The sequence below is a fragment of the Leptodactylus fuscus genome, chromosome 1 (assembly GCF_031893055.1).
Source record: "Leptodactylus fuscus isolate aLepFus1 chromosome 1, aLepFus1.hap2, whole genome shotgun sequence".
NCBI classification, from domain to species: Eukaryota; Metazoa; Chordata; class Amphibia; order Anura; family Leptodactylidae; genus Leptodactylus; species Leptodactylus fuscus.
In genome coordinates, this window is record NC_134265.1 from 220629771 (window position 1) to 220650886 (window position 21116).

At 42.7% G+C, this 21116-nt stretch overlaps 1 protein-coding gene across 2 annotated transcripts in view; it reads left to right on the forward strand.

Annotated features, from left to right (window-relative positions):
* The first annotated feature begins 4391 nt into the window (after nucleotides 1–4391).
* TBC1D2 (TBC1 domain family member 2) overlaps nucleotides 4392–21116 on the forward strand; it is a 44835-nt gene continuing 28110 nt past the window's right edge. For both annotated transcript variants that reach the window (XM_075282978.1, XM_075282988.1), the window contains exons 1-5: nucleotides 4392–4561; nucleotides 12730–13161; nucleotides 13501–13627; nucleotides 15433–15559; nucleotides 17762–17853. In XM_075282978.1, the coding sequence (XP_075139079.1) occupies nucleotides 12736–13161; nucleotides 13501–13627; nucleotides 15433–15559; nucleotides 17762–17853 (772 nt within the window). In that variant the 5' untranslated portion in view covers nucleotides 4392–4561; nucleotides 12730–12735. The remainder of the gene's footprint in view (nucleotides 4562–12729; nucleotides 13162–13500; nucleotides 13628–15432; nucleotides 15560–17761; nucleotides 17854–21116) is intronic.

The window sequence follows — 21116 nt, forward strand, 5'->3', positions numbered from 1 at the left end:
CTGCAATATGACTAAAAAAGGACATATAGGTAGAGGTCAGCATTTATGAATGAGTTTACGTAATTCTGCAAACAAAGGGGGGAAGTTAGCTTTATATACTGTGGAGTAAGATTGTGTAAGGTGTATCCCCCAGATATTTCAAGGAAGTTTCCTTCCATTGAAATTGAAAGTACCATTGGAGAAACTTAAGAGGTGACACTGGGATCCAGACATATCAGGATGTTGCCTTGTATGGGAGGCCAAAGGTTCGTCACATAGTAAAAGCAATTAGGGTGACAGGGGGCAACCCTGGTGTGTGCCATTACCGATGTGGTCGAGGTAGAGTGTGATAAGTGGATATTGGCAATGGGGCGGAGTACAGTGAAGAAAGGGCCCGTGATGTCTTCAAGGCTTCAAACATGAACGGCCAGTTTAGGCTGTCCTTCGCCTTCCCTGCATCAAGACTAAAGAGTAGTGTAGATTGTTCTTGCCTGTTGTTATCATCTCCCTTTTGAAACCTAACAAAGTCCACTTAGTCCTTATGGATCAAGGAAGGCAGTAAGCCGTTAAGCCTGTGAGCCAGAATTTTAGTAGCTATATTAAAGGGGTATTCCCACGTCGCATACTCACCAGTCTTCACTGCTGTAAAATCTTCTTCCTGGTTTCTTGTGTCATATGGTGGGTGGGGTTTCATAAGCAACCTGCTGTTTAGCTCCACCCCCAAATTAGTGTGTAGCTCCGCCCACCACATAGCGTGATTCTATGGGGAGGCTGAAGGGCATGTGATGTCATCAAAGGTCCTCAAACAACACTATATGCACAATTTTGGACTATGAAGTACAGGCAGAAGCAACTCCATTCTGTGTTACATACAGAGACTGCCTGTCTCTGCCATAATGAACACAATTGAATTAGCTAGCCTGATAACTGGGAGAACAGAACACGTTCAGAAATGAAAGCAGCTCCTCTCCCCTATCTGAGAGCAGGAAGCTAGGTCACGTGGTGTAGACACAGGAATAGCTAGATACACAGGCTCGCTCCCTGCACTTAGCCCCTCCTCCCTCCCCCCTGAGAGCAGGCAGATACATCACTTGACTTTTGAGCAGATAAGTCAGGGCTGTGGCCACAATGAATTGAATAAAGTAAGATAGTGGACAAACAAAGCAGTTTTGCTGAAGCAGTGTATTTAGGAAAAGTCTTACATCCACATTAACAAGCAGTATAGATAGGATCCTTGTGATGGGACAACCCCTTTAAGGTCCCAATTTAGAAGAGCTATAGGTCTATAGTTAACACAGTCAGTATGATCTTTATTTGGTTTTGGCATGAGAGTTATATGAGAGGGGAGAAGGGACTGTGTGATAGTGTGTAAAAAGAAGCTGTACAAAGCCACAATCCAGAATAAATGTATGTGAAACTATTGTGTCTTTTGGCCTTACCACAAAGCAAGGCCTTCAAAGTCTACTGAAGTTCCTCAAGAGTAATAGGCAGCTAGCACATAGATAATCTTGTAAAACGGAAATTCTTTGGGTGTCCATCGGCAAGGAGCTGGGCATGGCATACAAAGATTGGTAGTAATCAGAAAAAATGGGATTAATAGTGTTAGGGTAGTAGTGAAGCTGCTCCGTCCTTCAATGCATGTGGAGCCTGTTCCAGTGCCTTGTCACAGAAGCCATAAGATTTGTTACCCTTATCAAAAAATCTTGGTTTATTGAGTATAGAACCTTAAGACTTGTTGAGTCGTTAGTGACAGCTCCTGATGCTTATAGGGTCACTATCAATGGGACATGATGAGACCAAGAAATAGGTGTTGATTTGAGAAAGCAGAGCGTAGGAATGTTGCTGAAAAAATAATCTATGCGTGTGTAGGTATGGTGTGAGTGGGAGTAAAAAGTAGAAGATCTGTCACCCAGTTGTTCTATTCTCTACAGTGCATACAGTGCATGCAGCCAAATCAGTTGCCAGAAGTTAGTGGCCAGGTAGGTTATTATTGTCGGTGGGATGTCTAAGACATAGATGCCCTATCCATCATCGTGGAGAAAAGAATATTGAAGTCATCCCCAATCAGCCATGCCCCTTGAGGCAATCCCCAAGTTTTGAAAAAAACAAGTCATAAAAAATGAATGTGACAGCAAATATATTGCATAGTGTCAGAGGATGGCCTTAAAGGGAAGCCTCAATAATGATGTATTTACCAAGAGAGTCAATGTGGGACATGTGGACCTGTATAGAACAAGTGCTGGAGATCAGAATGGCTACCTTTTTAGACCCTGAGGAATCTAGATATGAAGACGGATACTACCTGTTAGCAGAATGTAAAGTTCCGGTTGAAACCAGGTGAGTTTCTTGTAAGAACGCTACCTCTGCATGAAGTGAAGTGTTAAGGGCCGTTACATTAAGTGATATACTGTACATCTAACCACGATATAAATGTGAGTGTGAGGGGTACAAGTGTGTAATATGTGAGTACTGAGCTCATAGTTCAGAAGTGATGAATCACATGTATTGGTCCACCAATGTAGTCATGCAGCAGTAGTTAGACTAAGCTGTTAAGTGTCCGGTGCCATTAGCTGCAGGCTGTGACCCCCATGCTATGTTTTTTACATTGTTCACCATACAATATAAATGACATGCTGATTTTATTCTGTGGGTCAGGAAGGTTACAGCGATACCCAATTAAAAAGTATTTTTTTTACATTTTATCTTTTTTTGCACAATAAAAACTTTTTGCTTCTGCATATTGTAAGAACCATAACTTTTTAATTTTTCAATTCAAGATGAGTAAGTGCATGAACTGTAGTTTTAGTGGCAAGATTGACAAGAATATCAATTTTTGTGTTTATTTTTAATACAGTGTTCACTGTGTGGGTTAAAGGGGTTGTCCAATATACTGTCTGTATCAATTCCTCACAGTTTTCTAGATCTCTGCTTGTTGTTATTCATTCTGTTACTTCTAGTGTATGAAATTCTTACCATGGTCATGTGATGAACACACTGGTGCTGCTCTTTATAGTCACAGTCACCTCTGCCCATCTGCTCATCACATGACCATAGGACATAAATCACATGACCATGGCCAGACTTTTCTCCACTAGAAGTTACAGAATGAATATTTTTAACTTTTTATTAAGGTATTCCATTGGGCAGCGATTGCTGGAATTTTTCTTTGTGGTCTATTATAATACTAAGGCCTGGTTCACATCTGCATTCGGCATTCCGTTCAGGGAGACTGCTTGGGGACCCCCGAACGGAAACGTACACACATTAAAAAGTGGTTACCTGGGAAACCCATGAACCCCATAAACTATAATGGTGTCCATGTGGTTTTCGCACGAAACATGCGGAAAGAAAAATGCTGCTTGCAGTACTTTTCTATCCCCATGATTCGTGCAGACACTAAGCAGAAACCATACGGACTCCATTATGGTCTATGAAGTCTGTGTGGATGCTTAGCTAAATGCTTTTTAATGCGTATAGGTTTTCATTGTGGGGGGGGGGGTCCCCAAGTGGACTCCCCAAACGGAATACCGAACACAGATGTGAACCATGCCTTAGTATTATAATAGACCACAAAGAAAAATTACAGCAATCGGTAGCTCCGTAAAACGTAATTTTTAATTAGTCAAAAAGCATTATAAAATATAAAGTGCACACTAGGTCCAAAGAACCCTCATGAAATGTCAGGAAAAGCTGGCATGGAGCAGACTGCGCTGGGATGCACCTCGGGAAAGGTGAGATATGATATTTTTTTTTTTTTTTTTATTTTGCCAGAATGGAAACACAGATGCAGGTGTGAATCTAGGTTAAGTTTCATGCATAGTCTGATAATAAAATAATAATTCTAAAACTATTATTCAGAACGCCTCTACACATTTTATGCTAGGTTCACATTAGTGTTCAGATTTCCGTTCTTCGGGTCTGCTTGGGGACCTAAAAAATGGAAACCCTATCCATTTAAAAAGCGATTGCAGGTGGAAAACCCGCAGACCCCATAGACCCCAGAATGGTCACCCAACACAGGTGTGATCGCAGCCTTAGAATGTTCTGTAATATTTGTAATATGCCACTTTATATGTATCTCAAAATACTGCAACAAGTGTTGTAATATTCAGGGGGAAAACCAGGAAGGATGGTGCAATCCTGTGGTCCAGAGTGAGCCTTGCCCTTAAAGGGTTAATGATAGCGTCTTGTTATGGCTCTGTGTTATTTAGCCATCATTGAGCAATTTTAAGATTTCAGAGAACTACCCAAGAATATTCTGCATACACTGCCTGACTCACTGCCTGTTTCACAATATCAGAGGTCAGCAGGAATGGGCTTGAAGGAATGGTATACCCTCCCCTGGGAGACGTCATTCTGTGAATGGTAAAACTCCAGTGGTTGAGACCGACACACAGGACAACAGGGACATGCCCATCAGCAGGCTGAGGAAACTGTCAGAAAGGAGTAGGGAGGAGAGTAACTATTAACACAAGAATTCCAGAGGTAAATGTGCTTTGTCCAAGCATGTCCAGGTGATTCACAGCTCAGAGCAGGAAGTCTGCGCACACTTCAGCTGTTGGCTCTGCCCTGACTTCACTAGGCAAGTACATTGCTTTCTACTGTCTGTTACATGCGACATATAGAAAATATGCAGATCGTTGGTTCCTAATCTGTGGTGTATAATATATGTATCTCAGTGGACACCTGCTATCTATTAAGGTCGTATATAGCATTATATTCCAGTAGTAGAAGGCTGTGATCAGCAGGCAGTGCTATTTTGTAAGCAGAATACCAGGCTTCTTAACATTCTTCCATAGCTTCTTCCATTGGACACGGTTGTATCCATTATGTGACAGATCTGGTTCTTTTGTATTTTTATTGTTCTACTCCTTTAATAGAACAGAACAATATAAATACTTAGTGCAAAATATTTATACTTGGAAACATCGAGAAAGATCATTCAACTTTATACACCTTTTTTATTTTTTGTATTGATTTGCCAACATCTATATATCCAAAAGAGCTGAGCTGCAGTAACATTGCCTGGCCAATATACAGCGTATGGAGCTATTTGTTTCTGCCACTTATATAGTACAAGTACAGGAACTAGACACAGCCCCAAACAGCTGATCCAAAGCTGTGACCTTCTGCCAACCCCCAACTAGTCTGTGGCAACTAATCCATTGCAAGTATGCCCCGAATGAACATAGCCTTAAAACCTTTTTCTTAATGCAGTTTTAACCAGGGACTTGTAGTTTTTGGTGGTTTTGGAAATAAGTTCCTAACGGTGCATTCAATGGGAGGCTTTTTTTTCCAGCGCTGAATCTGACGAGGATTCCACGCCAAATTCAGCATCATTTTCCTCTGTGTGAATGCATCCTAACTGGGGATTCAAAATAAAGTGACTATTTTTAATTAAATGATACGGTTATTGGTCATGTATAGTTAAGCTTGTTGCATATTTACTATTATAAGAATTCAATCACTAGCTTATTTTGTGAATTAGAGGAGCATTGCAGCTTTTGCCTGACCATATCTGAATACACCCAAATTCAAGATTGCAAATGCATCCAAAAACTATGTGTCTATGTAAGCCTCTGCAGTTTTCTAATATAGTATTAAAATAGACTAACTAGAATAAATATTGATTAACGCTTTTCCATTGTTAGGCTGGAGTCAGGACCAATTTTGTACACAGAGCAAATTGTTACTGACTCTGGCATCAAATACATTTTTTTTAAAACTATATTATACATTGTTATAATGTAATTATAAATGTATTGGTATTGTATAATTAACCCCTTGTCAACATGCGTCATACTGTAATAGCACTAGACAGCCTAGAAGGGTTCCCTCATTCCACCATACTACCCTCTCTGGCAACTAGCTCCTCCCCGTCCCTTTGATAGAGTATTTCCAGGTTTTTTTACTCAAACCTATTGACTATTCTCAAGAAGGACGATAAACTTCGCTCCATCCTGGGCCTGAAGGGACTTTTTTCTGTGTCCCCAGGTTCCGAATGGAGTCCCTACGGTGATGCCCAGTGGTGGCATCACTGGAATCTGGTAAATTCCTGTTGTCCATCAACTTCTGCATTGCTTACCTTCACATTCCCATTGTGCCGTGCAATCATCAGTTTTCTTCATTTTGTGGTGCTGTCTCAACGCAGGGAATTCCTGGGCATGATCTTTGATACACTCTTCAGAGGAACTCTCTCTGCTCTGTTTGGTTCTGCATTCAGGTCTGGGGTGCATAGAGGAAGTCTTTTTCTCCCCGTACATTGGCAGGTGATCTCCACTGACGCCAGTCTTTTGGCTGGAGAGCCGTCTTCGGTGCCTTGACCAATCAGGGCCTGTAGCCCAAAGCAGAGACGTCTGTCCATTTGAACCCATTGGAACCGAGGGCCAACTTCTTAGACCTGTCTCATTGGACCTCTCTTCTTCAAGCTCCCACTCTCTTATTTGGGCTACCTCAGCCAAGAAAAGCTCGACCTGAACAAGTAGATATTTCTCCAGTTGTGCTCCCAGTGGGGCACACTGGATGTCAATAAATTAATCTCCTGCCTGAACCACAAGCTCCCCTGCTACACGACCAGGTTCCTGGATCATTGCACGTGGTAGGCATACGTATGGTGGTGTGAGAATAATCAAGAAGAACTTGATCTTTCTTCCCTTATGGGGCAGATTTCTACCTTTTCCTTTCTTTTTCAGAAGACCCTGGCCTTTCAGCCTCAGGTGAATACCTTTCCTGTAGGAAGTGGCACACTGTGCTCTTTCTTGCCGTCCTCCCTCAGAATCATGGGACCTTAACCTTGTCCTTGTTAGGTCTGCTATCAGGTAAGCTCAAGGGTAGGACACTGCCTCTCCATTTGACGGCTCTTTCCACAAGAGCTGTTGGAGTCTCTTGGGCTATTCAGCATCAGTCTTCCACCATTGAGGTCTGCAAAGCTGCCATTTGGGCCTTTGTCCACACATTTACCAGGTTCTATCAGATCCATTCTGTGGCCTCAGCTGATGCTAGCTTGGGTCATAAAGTACTATAAGCAGCTGTACGCTTGGTTGCTCGCATGGCCATGTACTTCCCATCCTCTGGGACTGCTTTGGGACATCCCATGGTGCTTTGTCCCCCATGAAATAAGTGACAAAAATGGTTTTTGTACTCACTGTCAAATCCTTTTTTCTGTTTATTGGGGGACACAGATCCCACCATTGTTTCTTGTTGTTCCTGCACCGAGCTGTTTTGGTTTGTTTTTGGGTTCAAGACATGTTGATGGTTGTTGGTTCCTTGTTCTGCGTTCTTTTTTCTCTTTTTATTTGTGTCTCTGTCCTACTGCTGCAGTACAAACTGGCTGTGGAGAAGGTATAGTCCAGAGGCAGAGCTGACATCTTTTGCTATTCCTAGTGTCAACATCCCAGGAGTCAGGTCTACACCCATGGTGCTGTGTCCCCCAATGTATACAACAAGAAAATGATTTTATGGTGCGTGCAAAAATCTATTTTTTGAACCATCTGCTTTGTATTTCATTGTGGAAAGCATCTCTGAAGTCAAAATGATCACAATACGCCATAAGGATCATTGACACCTTAGGGTTTCTGCAACTTCATCATGGTATCTGAAATTATTTTACCCACAAGCCTAATGGCGCTCCCCACCTTCTGAGCCCTACTGTGTACCAAAACAGCAGTTTTCACTCACATCTGGGTAATTCCGCCACATGGCTAAAATTACATTTTCTTGCAAAAAAATGTTATTTATGATTTTCATAGGGTAAGTTCACACTGAGTAAACGCTAGCTTATTTTGTAGAGTATAATTACACTTGTAAATTACGCCTGTAAAAATACGCTTGTAAAAATACGCCTGTAAAATGTCATTGAAGTCAATGGGATAGCAAAATTTTCAAGTGTAATTTTACTCTACAAAATAAGCTAGCGTTTACTCAGTGTGAATGCACCCTTAGTGCTACTAATGGGTTAATAAATGCACCCATATATACCTACAGTACAGACCAAAAGTTTGGACACGCCTTCTCATTCAAAGAGTTTTCTGTATTTTCATGACTATGAAAATTGTAGATTCTCACTGAAGGCATCAAAACTATGACTTAACACATGTGGAATTATATACTTAACAAAAATGTGTGAAACAACTGAAAATATGTCTTATATTCTAGGTTCTTCAAAGTAGCCACCTTTTGCTTTGATTAATGCTTTGCACACTCTTGGCATTCTCTTGATGAGCTTCAAGAGGTAGTCACCGGAAATGGTCTTCCAACAGTCTTGAAGGAGTTCCCAGAGATGCTTAGCACTTGTTGGCGCTTTTTATAGATGAGCGAACGGCGTTTGATCGAATAGGTATTCAATCGAATATTAGGCTGTTCGTTATATTCGATTCCAATCGAATACCACGCGGCAAACGCAGTAAAAATTCGTGTCCCCTCTCACCTTCCCTGGTGCTTTTTTTGCACCAATAACTGTGCAGGGAAGATGGGACAGAAACTATGGCAACGTAGGCATTAAAAAAAATAGGAAAAAGTCATTGGCTGCCGAAATCAGGTGACCTCGGATTTATAAGAATAGTCGCTGCCATCTTCGTCTCATTTGCGGTGAGAGATAGGGACAGAGATCTGCTGAGGGCTAGATAGGGATTATCTTCTGCTAGGCAGGAAATCTGAAGAACTTTCAGAGCTATACTGCAGGGAGAGGAGTCGATAGACGATCAATCCAGCTTTGCACGGTGTGTACCTCCAAAACCAAACTGGGATACACAGCAATTGTCTGGCTATATACGCTCAACCCAGCTTTCCACTGTGTGTACCCCCAAAACCTAACTGGGATACACAGCAATTGTCAGGCTATATATGCTCAACCCAGCTTTCCACAGTGTGTACCCTCAAACGCCAAAGTGGGATACACAGCAATTCAGTCAGGCTGTATATGCACAATCCAGCTATCCACGGTGTGTACCCCCAAACACCTAAGTGGTATACAGAAAATAAGTGTATAGTATATATACGCTGAATCCAGCTTTCCTGGTTGTGTAAAACACGTGGCTATCTTGGTCATGCTACGTGACAATCAGTCCAAGTACAGTTACACCACTCTCCACATTCTCTATATAGTGTACAGTGCAAAGGGTCAAAACTGCTGATCCCTTATCTTTGTAATTTTTTGTCCATTACTTAACATAAGGTATAAATTCAAGCACTTTATGGCTAGCTTATATTGCTATTGGACCCTGGCCTGATGTGTCAAAATTATACAGGTGCACAGCTGTAAATAGGCTTACAAAATTAACTGATCCTACAAGTCATTCTGTGTAACACAACCTTACATAATAACGACAGGCACGGAGCATGTCCTACAATAAACTAAATGAAATCCCTTTACACATACTCACTGTACATTTGACAGCTCCCAAGGCTAACTGTGGGGCGTACTTGCACCCCCTTGCCAAACTCACCCAAACCTCAGCTGGGGGAAGCCTCCACTCACCCCAAGGGCCACAGGTCCAACTTCTACACCCAATATGTGTAAGGCGCAGAGGGATCGGAGAGGACAGGGCTGTGGTTAGCCAGGTACTCACGTAACATGTGCCTATACTTTTCCATCCTTATGACACTAGGCCCCTCAATGGCAGTAAGGGGGGCATTAACGCATTCCAGACCTTGGAGAGTGTTCCCTTGGTGGTTTTGAACCGGATGGCAGTTGTTAGCCTCTTGGAGAAAATCTCCTCTCTGCTGCCCGCGAGGGTTTACGGAAACATTTACATCATATTCTGCATCAGTTGCTTGTGGCAATTTTTTTTTTTTTTTTCCCTCTCCTCTACCAGAACAAAGGACGAGATTTTTTACTTATACCGGGGGTCGAGGATTGCAAAAATCCAGTATTGTTTGCTCTCCATGATGTGAACTATGCCTTTGTCTCTTGAGAAGCAACCCAACATGAAGTCAGCCATGTGTGCCAGTGTGTTACTTGGCATGACTTCGCTGCCCCCAACTGTAAGGGTCACTCTCCTTTTCCTCCATTTTCCACTCCCCTTCACACCATCTGTGCTGAAGCAATGGATGCACTGAACTTCACCCTCAAGCCTTGTGTGGGACAGTGACATGAAATGCCACTTCATCCCCCTCGTCTTCCTCCACCAGCCAATGGTGCGAAGATGACAGGAGTGTGCTCTGAATGTTTTCAGCCTAGCAGAGGCTACTTTTCACTTACGAAAATGGCCGCACTTTGACCAGTATATCAGGCACAATGGTTTAGGTTTCAAAGAACCTTTGCACTAACAAGTTGAAAACGTGGGCCATGTGTGGACCGTGTTTGAGTCTGGCAAACTCCAGATCTTCTACCAGGTTCCGGCCATTATCACATATGCAAACATGCCTGGGCCCAGGTGCAGTGGGGAAAACCATATTGCCATGTCATCCAGGATGGCATCCCTCACCTCGGAGGCAGTGTGCTGTCTGTCCCCCAAGCTGATGAGCTTCAGAACGGCCTGCTGACGTCTCCCCACACCAGTGTTGCAGCGTTTCCAGGTCATAGTTGGGGTCGATTTAACAGAGGAGGAGGGTGGTGTTTCAGCACTCCTGCCAGGAATATTGGGCGGGAAGACAAGGCAGGCCACCACAGTTTGCGACCCGGTCACAGCCTCAACTACATTCAGCCAGTGTGCCGTGATTGAGATTTAGCGTCCCTGGCCACATGCACTTGTCCACACGTCGGTGGTCATGTGGAACTTTTGCCGGTGCAAGGCTCAACTCACCCTAAGGGCCAAAAACACTGCTTCCAAAAGACTCTGTATTTAGATTTGGCTCAGTCACAGCTCCAGAACATGCCTTGGAAGGCAAGATTTCCTTTAGTGGCTCCATCTCAGCAAGATGATGATGATGATGATGATGATGATGATGAAGCTTGGTTAAATCTGGTGTCGGAAGGGAAAAAGTTTCTGATCTACTTCTAAAGGACTAGAGCATGTTGTTTGAACTATTAACACCTGATCAGAACCCTGTAGAAGTAATGCAGAGTCTGATATTAGAGGACCATTACCGGTAGTAGAGGTTGCAGCCAATTTTCCACCTTTGCGGTCCTCTAAATAAAAGTTACCCCCAGGACTTGATGCGAAAATCAATTTCCTAATCACAATCAAGGTCAATGTCTGGGTCCTCAGTCCAATCCACTGCATCAATCCCACACAATGAGAGTGATGGTTCTGGAACTACCGTTTTAGGGGCTAAGAATTTTAAAGGGGCTAACACTCTGCTGGTGCAAGATTCAACTCACCCAAAGGGCAAAAAACTCAGCTGGTGCAAGGCTGAACTAAGTTAAAGGGCCTAAAACTCTGCTGGTAAGAGGCTGAAGTCACCTAAAGGGCCTCAATCTCTGCTGGTAGAGGGCTTAAGGGCCTCTAACTTAATTTTGAAGGGCCCACGTTAAGGGCCATAAAAGTGAATTTTGGAAGGTCTTACCACATCACACACACACAATGACAGTTCAGGGTGGGTACTGTTGGATTTCCCATTGCCTATTCCATCTGTGGTTGTCATGGGCAACATGATTTAAAGGGTTGCTTAGTAAGGTTTCTTTAGATTAAAATGTGGGTTTCTGTCCATCCAATTGGGGAGGAAAAAAGGTTTCCAGGTATTTTTCCACTTTCATAGTGTTTTTTTTGAGTGTGGAAAGTGTGTAGTTGATAGGCTGTGATGGTGGAGTAAACCTGTGACTTGGGCTTGTTAGATGCCCCCAGGCATGCTTCCCTGCTGTCCCAGTTGCATTGCAGAGGTGTTGGCATCATTTGCTAAGTGTCATAGTGGACTTGGTGACCTTCCTGAGTCGAATGGTGGGTTCCCCTGAAACTAAGCCTTTTTCCCCGTAGACTATAATGGAGTTCGATATTCGTTCGAATAGTCGAATATTGAGCGGCTATTCGAATCGAATAACGAATATCGAATATTTCACTCTTTGCTCATCTCTAATGAGGACAAGAAAAGCCCACTTTAAAATAAGGAAAGTACATGGAAAAATAAAAACAATGCCACATTTATCACCAAAAGAGACGCAAAAATTTTTGAATACCCCAAATGAGAATAATGTTATATCCCTCAAAACCGCAAGTATGAAAAAAAACTAAAATATGTTTTGTACTGAACCAGTAAAAATGGCCTGGTCTAGAAATGGTTAATCAGAAAAATATTAACGAAAATTTATCTCTAATATGAAGTTACGAAAAAACAATCTCAATCACTTTGATAAGTTTGATTGACCTCAGAAACGGAGCTTTTTTAGTTGCAGATTTTGTTGCATTTCTTTCGAACCAAAGTCAGGAGTGGAGTTAAGGGAACCGTCTAAGAGGTTCCTGTTATATTTTACACCCCTTTTCAAGCCACTCCTGATTTTGGCCTAAAAAGCCGTAGCAAAATCTGTTACAATAACCTTAACCTCCAAAGTTATGACCACATAAAGTGACACATGCCAAATTTGAAAAATGCTGTCAGGAGGTCTAAAACTGGTTGTGGTGGTATGGAATAAATGAGATAGTTTGTTTTACTTTCATATGAATTCAATCACTAGCTTGTTAATAAATTAGAGGACCTTTACTGCTTCTGACTAACCAGGGCTGTCAGCCATATGTCAAGGAGTCGATGCAGGATTTTGAGTTGGAGTCGGGCTGATATAAAATAGAACAATCAAAGATGGTGATCTGGCATACAGACCCCGAAACCCTATAATAAATACTCAGGAACATTCACTTATTCATATGTTCTTTATATCAGGACAAGATGAATGAATTAGATGGAAATGACAAATTACTTAATATCCACGAGGAGTCACTTTTAGAAACTGAAGCTCCAGAGAAACCTTTGAAGGATGAAGCAATTGCTGAGACTCATGTACTTGGCCATGAACATACCATGGGTGTTACCACTGATTGTTCCCTTACTTCAAGTAAAGATAGTCAGGAAAAAAAGTCCAAAAAGCTCTGTGGATATCTTCATAAGCTGGGAATGAAGGGACCCCTGAAAGCCTGGAAGTACCGCTTCTTTTCTTACAATGACAACAAGTGCCACTTACAGTACTATAGAATGGCTACGGATGTTTCCCCACTGGGAAGTATAGATCTACATGCAGCGACTTTTCATTTCAACATGGAAGCCGAGGAAGGAATATTTGAAATCAAAACACCAACAAAATCATATATCCTAAAGGTGCGTAAGTGCTTTACATCATTTCTTTAATGTTATTGTCTCTAGTATTTTTATTGGACATGCTCCCATAAACTGTAGGCAGACATAATATAAAGCTCATGAGCCCCAATGCAAAATCTGTACTAGGCTCCCCAACGATAATGTATTGTTTATGGTATTGGTCTCCTTATAGCGGGAAGAGATACCTTCTGGGCCCTCTATGGCACCTGAGCCCCTGCCTACAATTATAAATGGAGTTTAGATTTCCCTTGCTTGCCCAGTAGACCGTTCAGAAGATTACAGACTGCCATTGAGCTGTGAGGTTATTGTCCCGCTAATCTTATTTGTATTTTCCTTAAGGCTATTAACAATCATACCAAGATGTACTGGTTGCAGCAACTGCAGCGAAAGAGATGGGAATACTGTAATAATGCATTAAAAATCCATACTAGAATTAGTATGGCTTCAGAGGGTGAAGGCAATGCAGGTATGTATGACATTCAGTATTCATTTCATTTGTTTCATTACATTATTTTCCTACATTTGGACAGCACATTATTTGCATAAGGCATATTACTTATTCTTCTATTAATCCACTGTAATATTGGACCGCTAGACCCACCTTACCAAGGCTCAGTTACTTCAGTATATGTCATTATATTTTTCTCTTTGGTAGTTTAGCACACTATACTTTATAATCATTTTACCTACTCATTAACTGACTATTGTGTTGGGCTGATATTTCTGCAGAGCTGCCAATATCTGAGGAGGTGGAGCTGTTGGAGGATTGTGGGGTATGTGCCCGAGGCTAGAAATATCGGTAGCAATAGTTTCATTAGAACGGAACCCCCGAAAAGTATAAAATGCTCCTAAGTGTACTGAGCCACTTCCACTGTACCCCTTAAAATTAATTTTGATGAATATTCGTGGTTTGACCTTCTGATTCTTTTTAGTGTTATTATTGTAGTCTGGGGACTCTTCAGACCCCAGAGTATTATAAGTCGAGACCCAGAGGACTGCCCAGAGGGCTCTGCAAACTTTCTGTCTAAAGTGCTGCGGGAAGAACCGTGATGTGTTGCTGCTGCAGTTTTTCCTGTAGCATTTTTTTGCCAAGAATGGCTATTAAAGGAATGGGAAATATATAGGAAATGCTTATGCTTCTATCTTCTACTTAATCAACTCTTGGTTTTGGCTTAAAGAGGACCTTTCACCATATCCGGGCACAGGCAGTTCTATATACTGCCAGAAAGCTGACAGTACGCTGAGTTCAGCGCACTGTCGGCTTTCCCGATCTGTGCCCGGTGTGAAGAGCTTACGGCCCGGTAACATAGCTCTTCTATGGTCAGAAGGGCGTTTCTGACCATTAGCCAGGAACGTCCTTCTGCCTCGCGGCGCCAATCGCGCTGTGCTGTGGAGCGGGGAGGAACGCCCCCTCCCTCTGCTCACACAGCTTGTCCGTAGACGAGCATTATCAGCAGAGGGAGGGGGCGTTCCTCCCCGCTCCACAGCACAGCGCGATTGGCGCCGCGAGGCAGAAGGACGTCTCTGGCTAATGGTCAGAAACGCCCTTCTGACTGTAAAGCGCTACGGTACCGGGACCGATAGCGCTTTACACCGGGCACGGATCGGGAAAGCCGACAGTGCGCTGAATTCAGCGCACTGTCAGCTTTCTGGCAGTATATAACACTGCATGTGCCCAGATATGGTGAAAGGTCCTCTTTAAAAAACTGCAACAAAAACTGTGTTTCTGCCTTAGCCTTAGCCTCAATGTAAAAAGAAACACTGCACTATCCATTTCATACAGGACTGCAGGTCACATGTCTGAGATGACAGAGCACATTACAGTAATAATTCATTTTACTTTGAGAAACTACAAATAAGATATTGTATGAAATTACCATTAATGGCACACTCTGTTCTTATTTCAGTACCTGCCCATTGCAGCTGAATCATTGTGTATGCAAGATGCTCAACTGTGCCCTGATGTCTGCCAACAGGGAAATTAAAGGGGTTATGCACTTTCTAACATATAATATCACTAGCCATGTAATGTATAGCAAGCCAGTTTTGGTACTGCGGCGCTCTTATGGACTGGCCATCAATATTAGAATAACCCCTTTAAATATTATATGTATTGCATGTAGCAACATCCCTCGTCCTTTTTTCAATTCAGTAGATAATGTCCTACACACATCATTTAGCGTTTACTAACACTTTGTTGAAACTTAATATTTTTAGAAGTCAAATATATAAATGTAATTCAAAAATACAATATATTTTTTTTGTCAATAGATGATTTTTTGTCTCCTGTGAAGACACCAACTGAGGTGGTGGGGTTATCTGTGGCTTTAATGCCAGTTCCCCAGGAATCAACATCCCTTCAAAATATCTCTCTCAAACACCCATGGAAAGAAATTCAGTAAGTCAGATTTTTTTTCTCAAATAGTGTGATATAAAGTTACAGCAGTTTATAATTTATTTGATGTTAAACTTTTGTCCTATGTTGTTTCAAGAACAGGGAGTTAATAGATGTTTGTATTTGTTAACACCTAAACATCCAGCCAGCACATTATATACAAACCATCACCAGATTTGGCTTCCGGTACCATCTTTATGCTGATGACACCCAATTATAAACATCTTCCCCTGCACTAATACAGAACACCAGTGACTGTCTTTCTGATGTCTCAAATACCATGTCTTCGCTCTATCTGAAACTAAATCTCTCTAAGACTGAACTACTACTGTTTCCACCATCTAATAGATCTGTCCTTGATATATCCATTGCAGTCACCGGCCTTACTATAACTCCTAGGCAGCATGCCCGCTGCCTTGGGGTCATGTTTGACGCAGACCTTTCCTTCACTCCCCACATTGAATCACCTGCATGCTCATGTCACCTCCACCTCAAAAATATCTCCATAATACGCCCTTTACTTACCAGAGATACATTAAAGACACTTATCGTCTCTCTGATTCATTCTCCCCTTGACTACTGGAACTCCTTACTAATCGGTCTTCCCCTCACTAAACTCTCCCCTCTACAATCTATTCTGAATGCAGCGGCCAGGCTCATCTATCAGGCTAGAAACTACAGCTATGCCTCTGGTCTGTGCTATTCATTATAGAATAAAATATAAAGTTATCACTCTCATCCACAAGTCTCTCCATAATGCTGCACCTCCCTACATCTCCTCCCTCATCTCTGTCTACCGCCCTACCCGTGTTCTCCGTTCACTCAATGACCTAACACTTACATCCTCTATTATCATAACTTTCCATACCGCATACAAGACTTCTCCCGAGCTGCACCACTTCTCTGGAATGCTCTACCCCGGACAATCAGATTAACTCCCAATTTCTACAGTTTCAAACGCAAACTAAAGACACATTTTTTCAGACAAGCCTATCACAATTTCTAACGTAAACCCTTCCTAATGTAAACCCTGTACAGTCATTAGAATCCCCCAAATTTAACCTTCCTCTGTCCCCGCTCCCATATTACCCCACATGATATGATGCCATTTCAGGCTAACTATATGTCCAAGCACCTTCCACATGTTAAAGGACATGGCTAGTGATGGCTCATAAAGTTTTATGTTTGTGTAATGACAGTCACCTCTATTACAACATTGTCTGACCTCTGTACAAGCAATGCCGCCCCTGCTACCTCTTGTGTCACCCCCTCTACCTCATAGATTGTAAGCTCTTGCGAGCAGGGCCCTCAGTCAAAGTGACTTTCTTTGTAATGTATCTTTCTATGTGTATTTGAACCCTACTAATTGTACAGCGCTGCGGAATATGTTGGCGCTATATAAATAAAATTTATTATTATATTATTATACTCCTTATATACTACGCAAGACACTTATAGACTTTGTGTAACAAGGTGTTAGGTGTAGGTCCGTGCGTTAGGGTACAGCAAACTGGGCAATTGCCCCATGTCACCCATCACCTAAGCAGATCCACAGAAATAAACATTTCAGCTGGTATCACCTAAAGCTGATCTATCTGCCTGCAAACCACTGCTGACGTGATAAGAGCAGTGCACTGAAAAGTATATTTAACCTTTTATGTTGCATCTATCTGTATACATAGTATACATATATATATATATGTGTACATGCATGTACCTCTATGAATGTGCATGGATGTATCTGTATGAATGTGCATGGATGTATCTGTATGAATGTGCATGGATGTATCTGTATGAATGTGCATGCATGTGTCTGTATGTATGTGCTTGAATGTGCCTGAATGCATGCACACTTGTTACATTTGAAACTACGTTCACATCTGCATTGAAGTCAACATCCTGTATGTTACCAAAATTTTCATCCGGCTGTTTCAGTTTTAAAGAATGGACACCCAACAGGTGCCATTATTGAGTATTATATGCTCCACAGTTGGCCATAGACAGTATTATATGTTCTATAGTGGCCCCAACACAGTATAATATCCTCCACAGTGGTCCCACAGAGTATAAAATGCTCCCAAGGGCCCCTCTAGAGCTGCTTCAGATGAACCCCACAAAATTTGATGAATACGTAGGTGTATAAAGAATTTAAAGCAGCCTTTCTGATCTTTTATCATCAATTTATTTCTTTGTTTGCCTTTCCAGGAATACAGTTCGGAATATCTGTAATTCAAAGCCCACTCAAGCAATAAGCAGGAGTATTTTCCATTTTGAAGAATCAGAACAAGCAGCAGAAGGTATATTTCTGTTTTTATATTATTTTAAAACCTTATTTAAAAAAAAAAGTCATGTTTTATGAAGAGGTAGATGTATTGTAGACACCTGCAAATGTCTAGTAGATGTAAATGACCCTAGTGCTCAATGCAAAGCAATGACAAGGAGGCAACTGCCTTACTACAGCCATCTTACTTCAGATGATAAGCAATAGCATGGAAGTTATTGTCTAGCACTAGCCCCTACACCAGAAAAGTGACATAAAAATATTGCAAACCTGGAGTTTGTGATTTAATTTTTTTTATCAATGTCAAAAAATATCACAAGTGGCAAATCCTATCCACACCTTAAGAAAAATACCCACAGTGGGTAAAACCGCTGTGTTTTTTGGAAATCGCAGCATGTCAATAATACATACAGAAATGCTGGCAGGTTCCCTATAGGTATAGTTGAAGCAGAAAGTGTGCAGAGATTTCCTGATACATTTCCAATGTGGTTTTTCCCATATTACTTTTTCGCTGTGGCCTGCTACATAGAACCTTAACGATTTTCTCTAATCATCTGGTGTCAGTCTTATGTCTTGATTGTTCACCATTGAATATGATCATGAATGCAGGAACTCTCTATAGTTCAGTACTTGTCAGAAACCCAGCCATGACTTCTTTATTGTGGCCAGGTTATCTTTTCATGCATGCACTGTCCCTGCCTGATAACCTGAGGACAATAGGGAAATCCTGGCTAAGTTTCTGATAAGTGCTAGACCATAGAAAGTAATAAACTTATACCAGCCTTTGTAGGTAACTCTCTTAGCTGCGATTTGTTCTCAGTTCCCCCCTTACTAGGGATGTCGTGATGGTCGGTGTGGCCGTGAGCCTTACAGGAGCTATGCTTTCTTCGGCTCAGGGATGTACCTGCCTAGGACTAGTGCTCTTTGACTTGGTTGGCTGGACCATCATACATACTAACTGTGTAGCTTGCACATTAATTTTTGCACTTTTCTTGCCTGCACTATGTGGAGAGTATTATTTTGTAATATTGAATAACTGTTCTCTCTCCTCCCCTCCTCACCACCATTGTGCTGTGGTTACCAGTCAAAGCACTGGAAGCATCCATTTGGATACTGCTCTGTTGGAAAGTGGTGTTTGGTGTTCTTGGGAATTTTGTTTAGTTTTTTAATAACTATTTTCATGAACTGTATGAGTTACATATATATTTGCGGGAAGTCTTCTATTTCTGCCTGCCCTCCCGATGTGCCTGAGGAGGACCCTGCACTCCTTCCCCTGGTTATCCTTGGAGTACAGCAGGGTTGATCATGTGATGGCACACAGGTGCACAGCTCGTTACCAGGCAGAGGTCTAATTACTGTGACTATAATGAGCAGTGCACCTGTGCTGATCACATGACCATGGAGTGATATTTATCTATTGGGAGTAAGCAGAATGAATGACAGCAAGCAGAGATCTAGAAAACTGTGAGGAATTGATACAGAAAGTATATTGGAAAATTGGAAAACTTCAATCTACAAACAAAAACATTTTTCTCTGAATATTAGACTGAAACTGGACCACCCCTTTATGACTACCACTCTACAACGACCTGAGATTCAGCAGTGAGTAGGCCCAAGATGGTCTCCTCGCTGTTCATGGTAGCTTTTTGCATCAAATCATCTTACAAACCCTAAGTTGTCACAGTGATGAGGAGATCCCACTGAACGGATCATGTAAGGTTCCCCGTGGTACTCCCTGTTACTTTCAGGGCCACTTTAACACTAAGGTGGGCCTTGTGCAAAGGTTTCATAAGTGGGCCCCCCCCCCCATCAACACTACTTAGAAATACTTGACCTGCACAAATTATAATACCCTCTCAATAGCGCCCACATAGTATAATGCCCCTTAGTGGCTCTCACAGAGTATCATGCCTCACTAGTGGCCCCTTACAATATAATACCCCTCATAATGTCCTCTTCGAGGTTGTCCCCATATTTTCATGTCCCCCTCTAGGTTACTCCCCAAGTTCATGTTCCCTCACCTCCTAGTTGCCCCCACAGTATCATGTGCCCCTCCAAGTTACCCCGTCACTGTTATGTCCCCCTCAGGTTGCCCCCACAGTATCATATTCCCCCCATTCCCAAGGTTTCCCTCATAGTATCATGTCTTCCCACACTCTAAAGTCCCCCTCAGGTTGCCCCCAGTTTCTTATCCCCTGAGGTTGCCCCACAGTTTCATGGTACCCCCCCAGGTTGCTCCCATAGAATCATGTCCCCCCATGTTGCCCCCCACAGTGTCTCCCCCCAGCTTTCTCCCACAGTTTCATGTCCCCATCAAGTTACTTCCTCTGTGTCATGTTCCCCCCACAGGTTGCCCCCACATTTTCATGTCCCCCTCCAGATTATCCCCCCCCCCCCCACCCTCAGATTCATACCCCCCCGATCCCTGGTTGCTCTCACAGTGTCATGTGTTGTCATGTGCTGCACACAGTATTATGTCCCATAGTGGCCCCTGCACACAGTATTATACCCCATAGTGGCCCCTGCACACAGTATTATACCCCATAGTGGCCCCTGCACACAGTATTATGACCCACTGTGGACACCCATGAACAATTATTATACTCTGAGGGCTTTTCAGACCCCAGAGTATAATAATCAGAGACCCGGGGGAATAAAAACATAAAAAAAACACTGTTACTTACCTATCTCCTGCTCCCCTGCAGTCCTCGGTGGCGTCGGCCTTCTTTAATGACGTCTGGGACGTCACATGACTGGGCCCTGCGTCTCGGGTCATGTGACGTCAGGGAGCGTCGAGAGGGAGGCCCGAACCTGCCTGGAGCGTGGAAAGGTAAGTAACATGGTTTTTGATGTTCTCTTACCTTTCCTGGACCTTTGATCATTATACTCAGGGGTCTGAAAAGACCCCCAAATATAATAATGATGTCTGTGGGGCCCGTGGCGTCACTTACCGATCCCAGCCACTACCAGGACTGGTAAGTAATGGGGGCCCGTTACCGACTGGAGTAACTCCAGCTGGTGACGGGGGAAAAAAACCGCAGCGGTAGCGGCTGTCGACAGGCCCCTAATGTCCCGGGGGCGCTGTGGCAGCCACTACCCCTGCTACCCCGGTAGTTACGCCACTGCACTGGACTTATTAAAACTAATCCCTGTTCATGGCACAGGGGCGTGATGAAGTGACGTCATCACACCGCATCTTCTATGCAGTTATCTCTGTTAGAGCAGGAACTTTACAGCTTGCTTCTCTAACATAGATGTCCACAGAATCAGCATGCATAA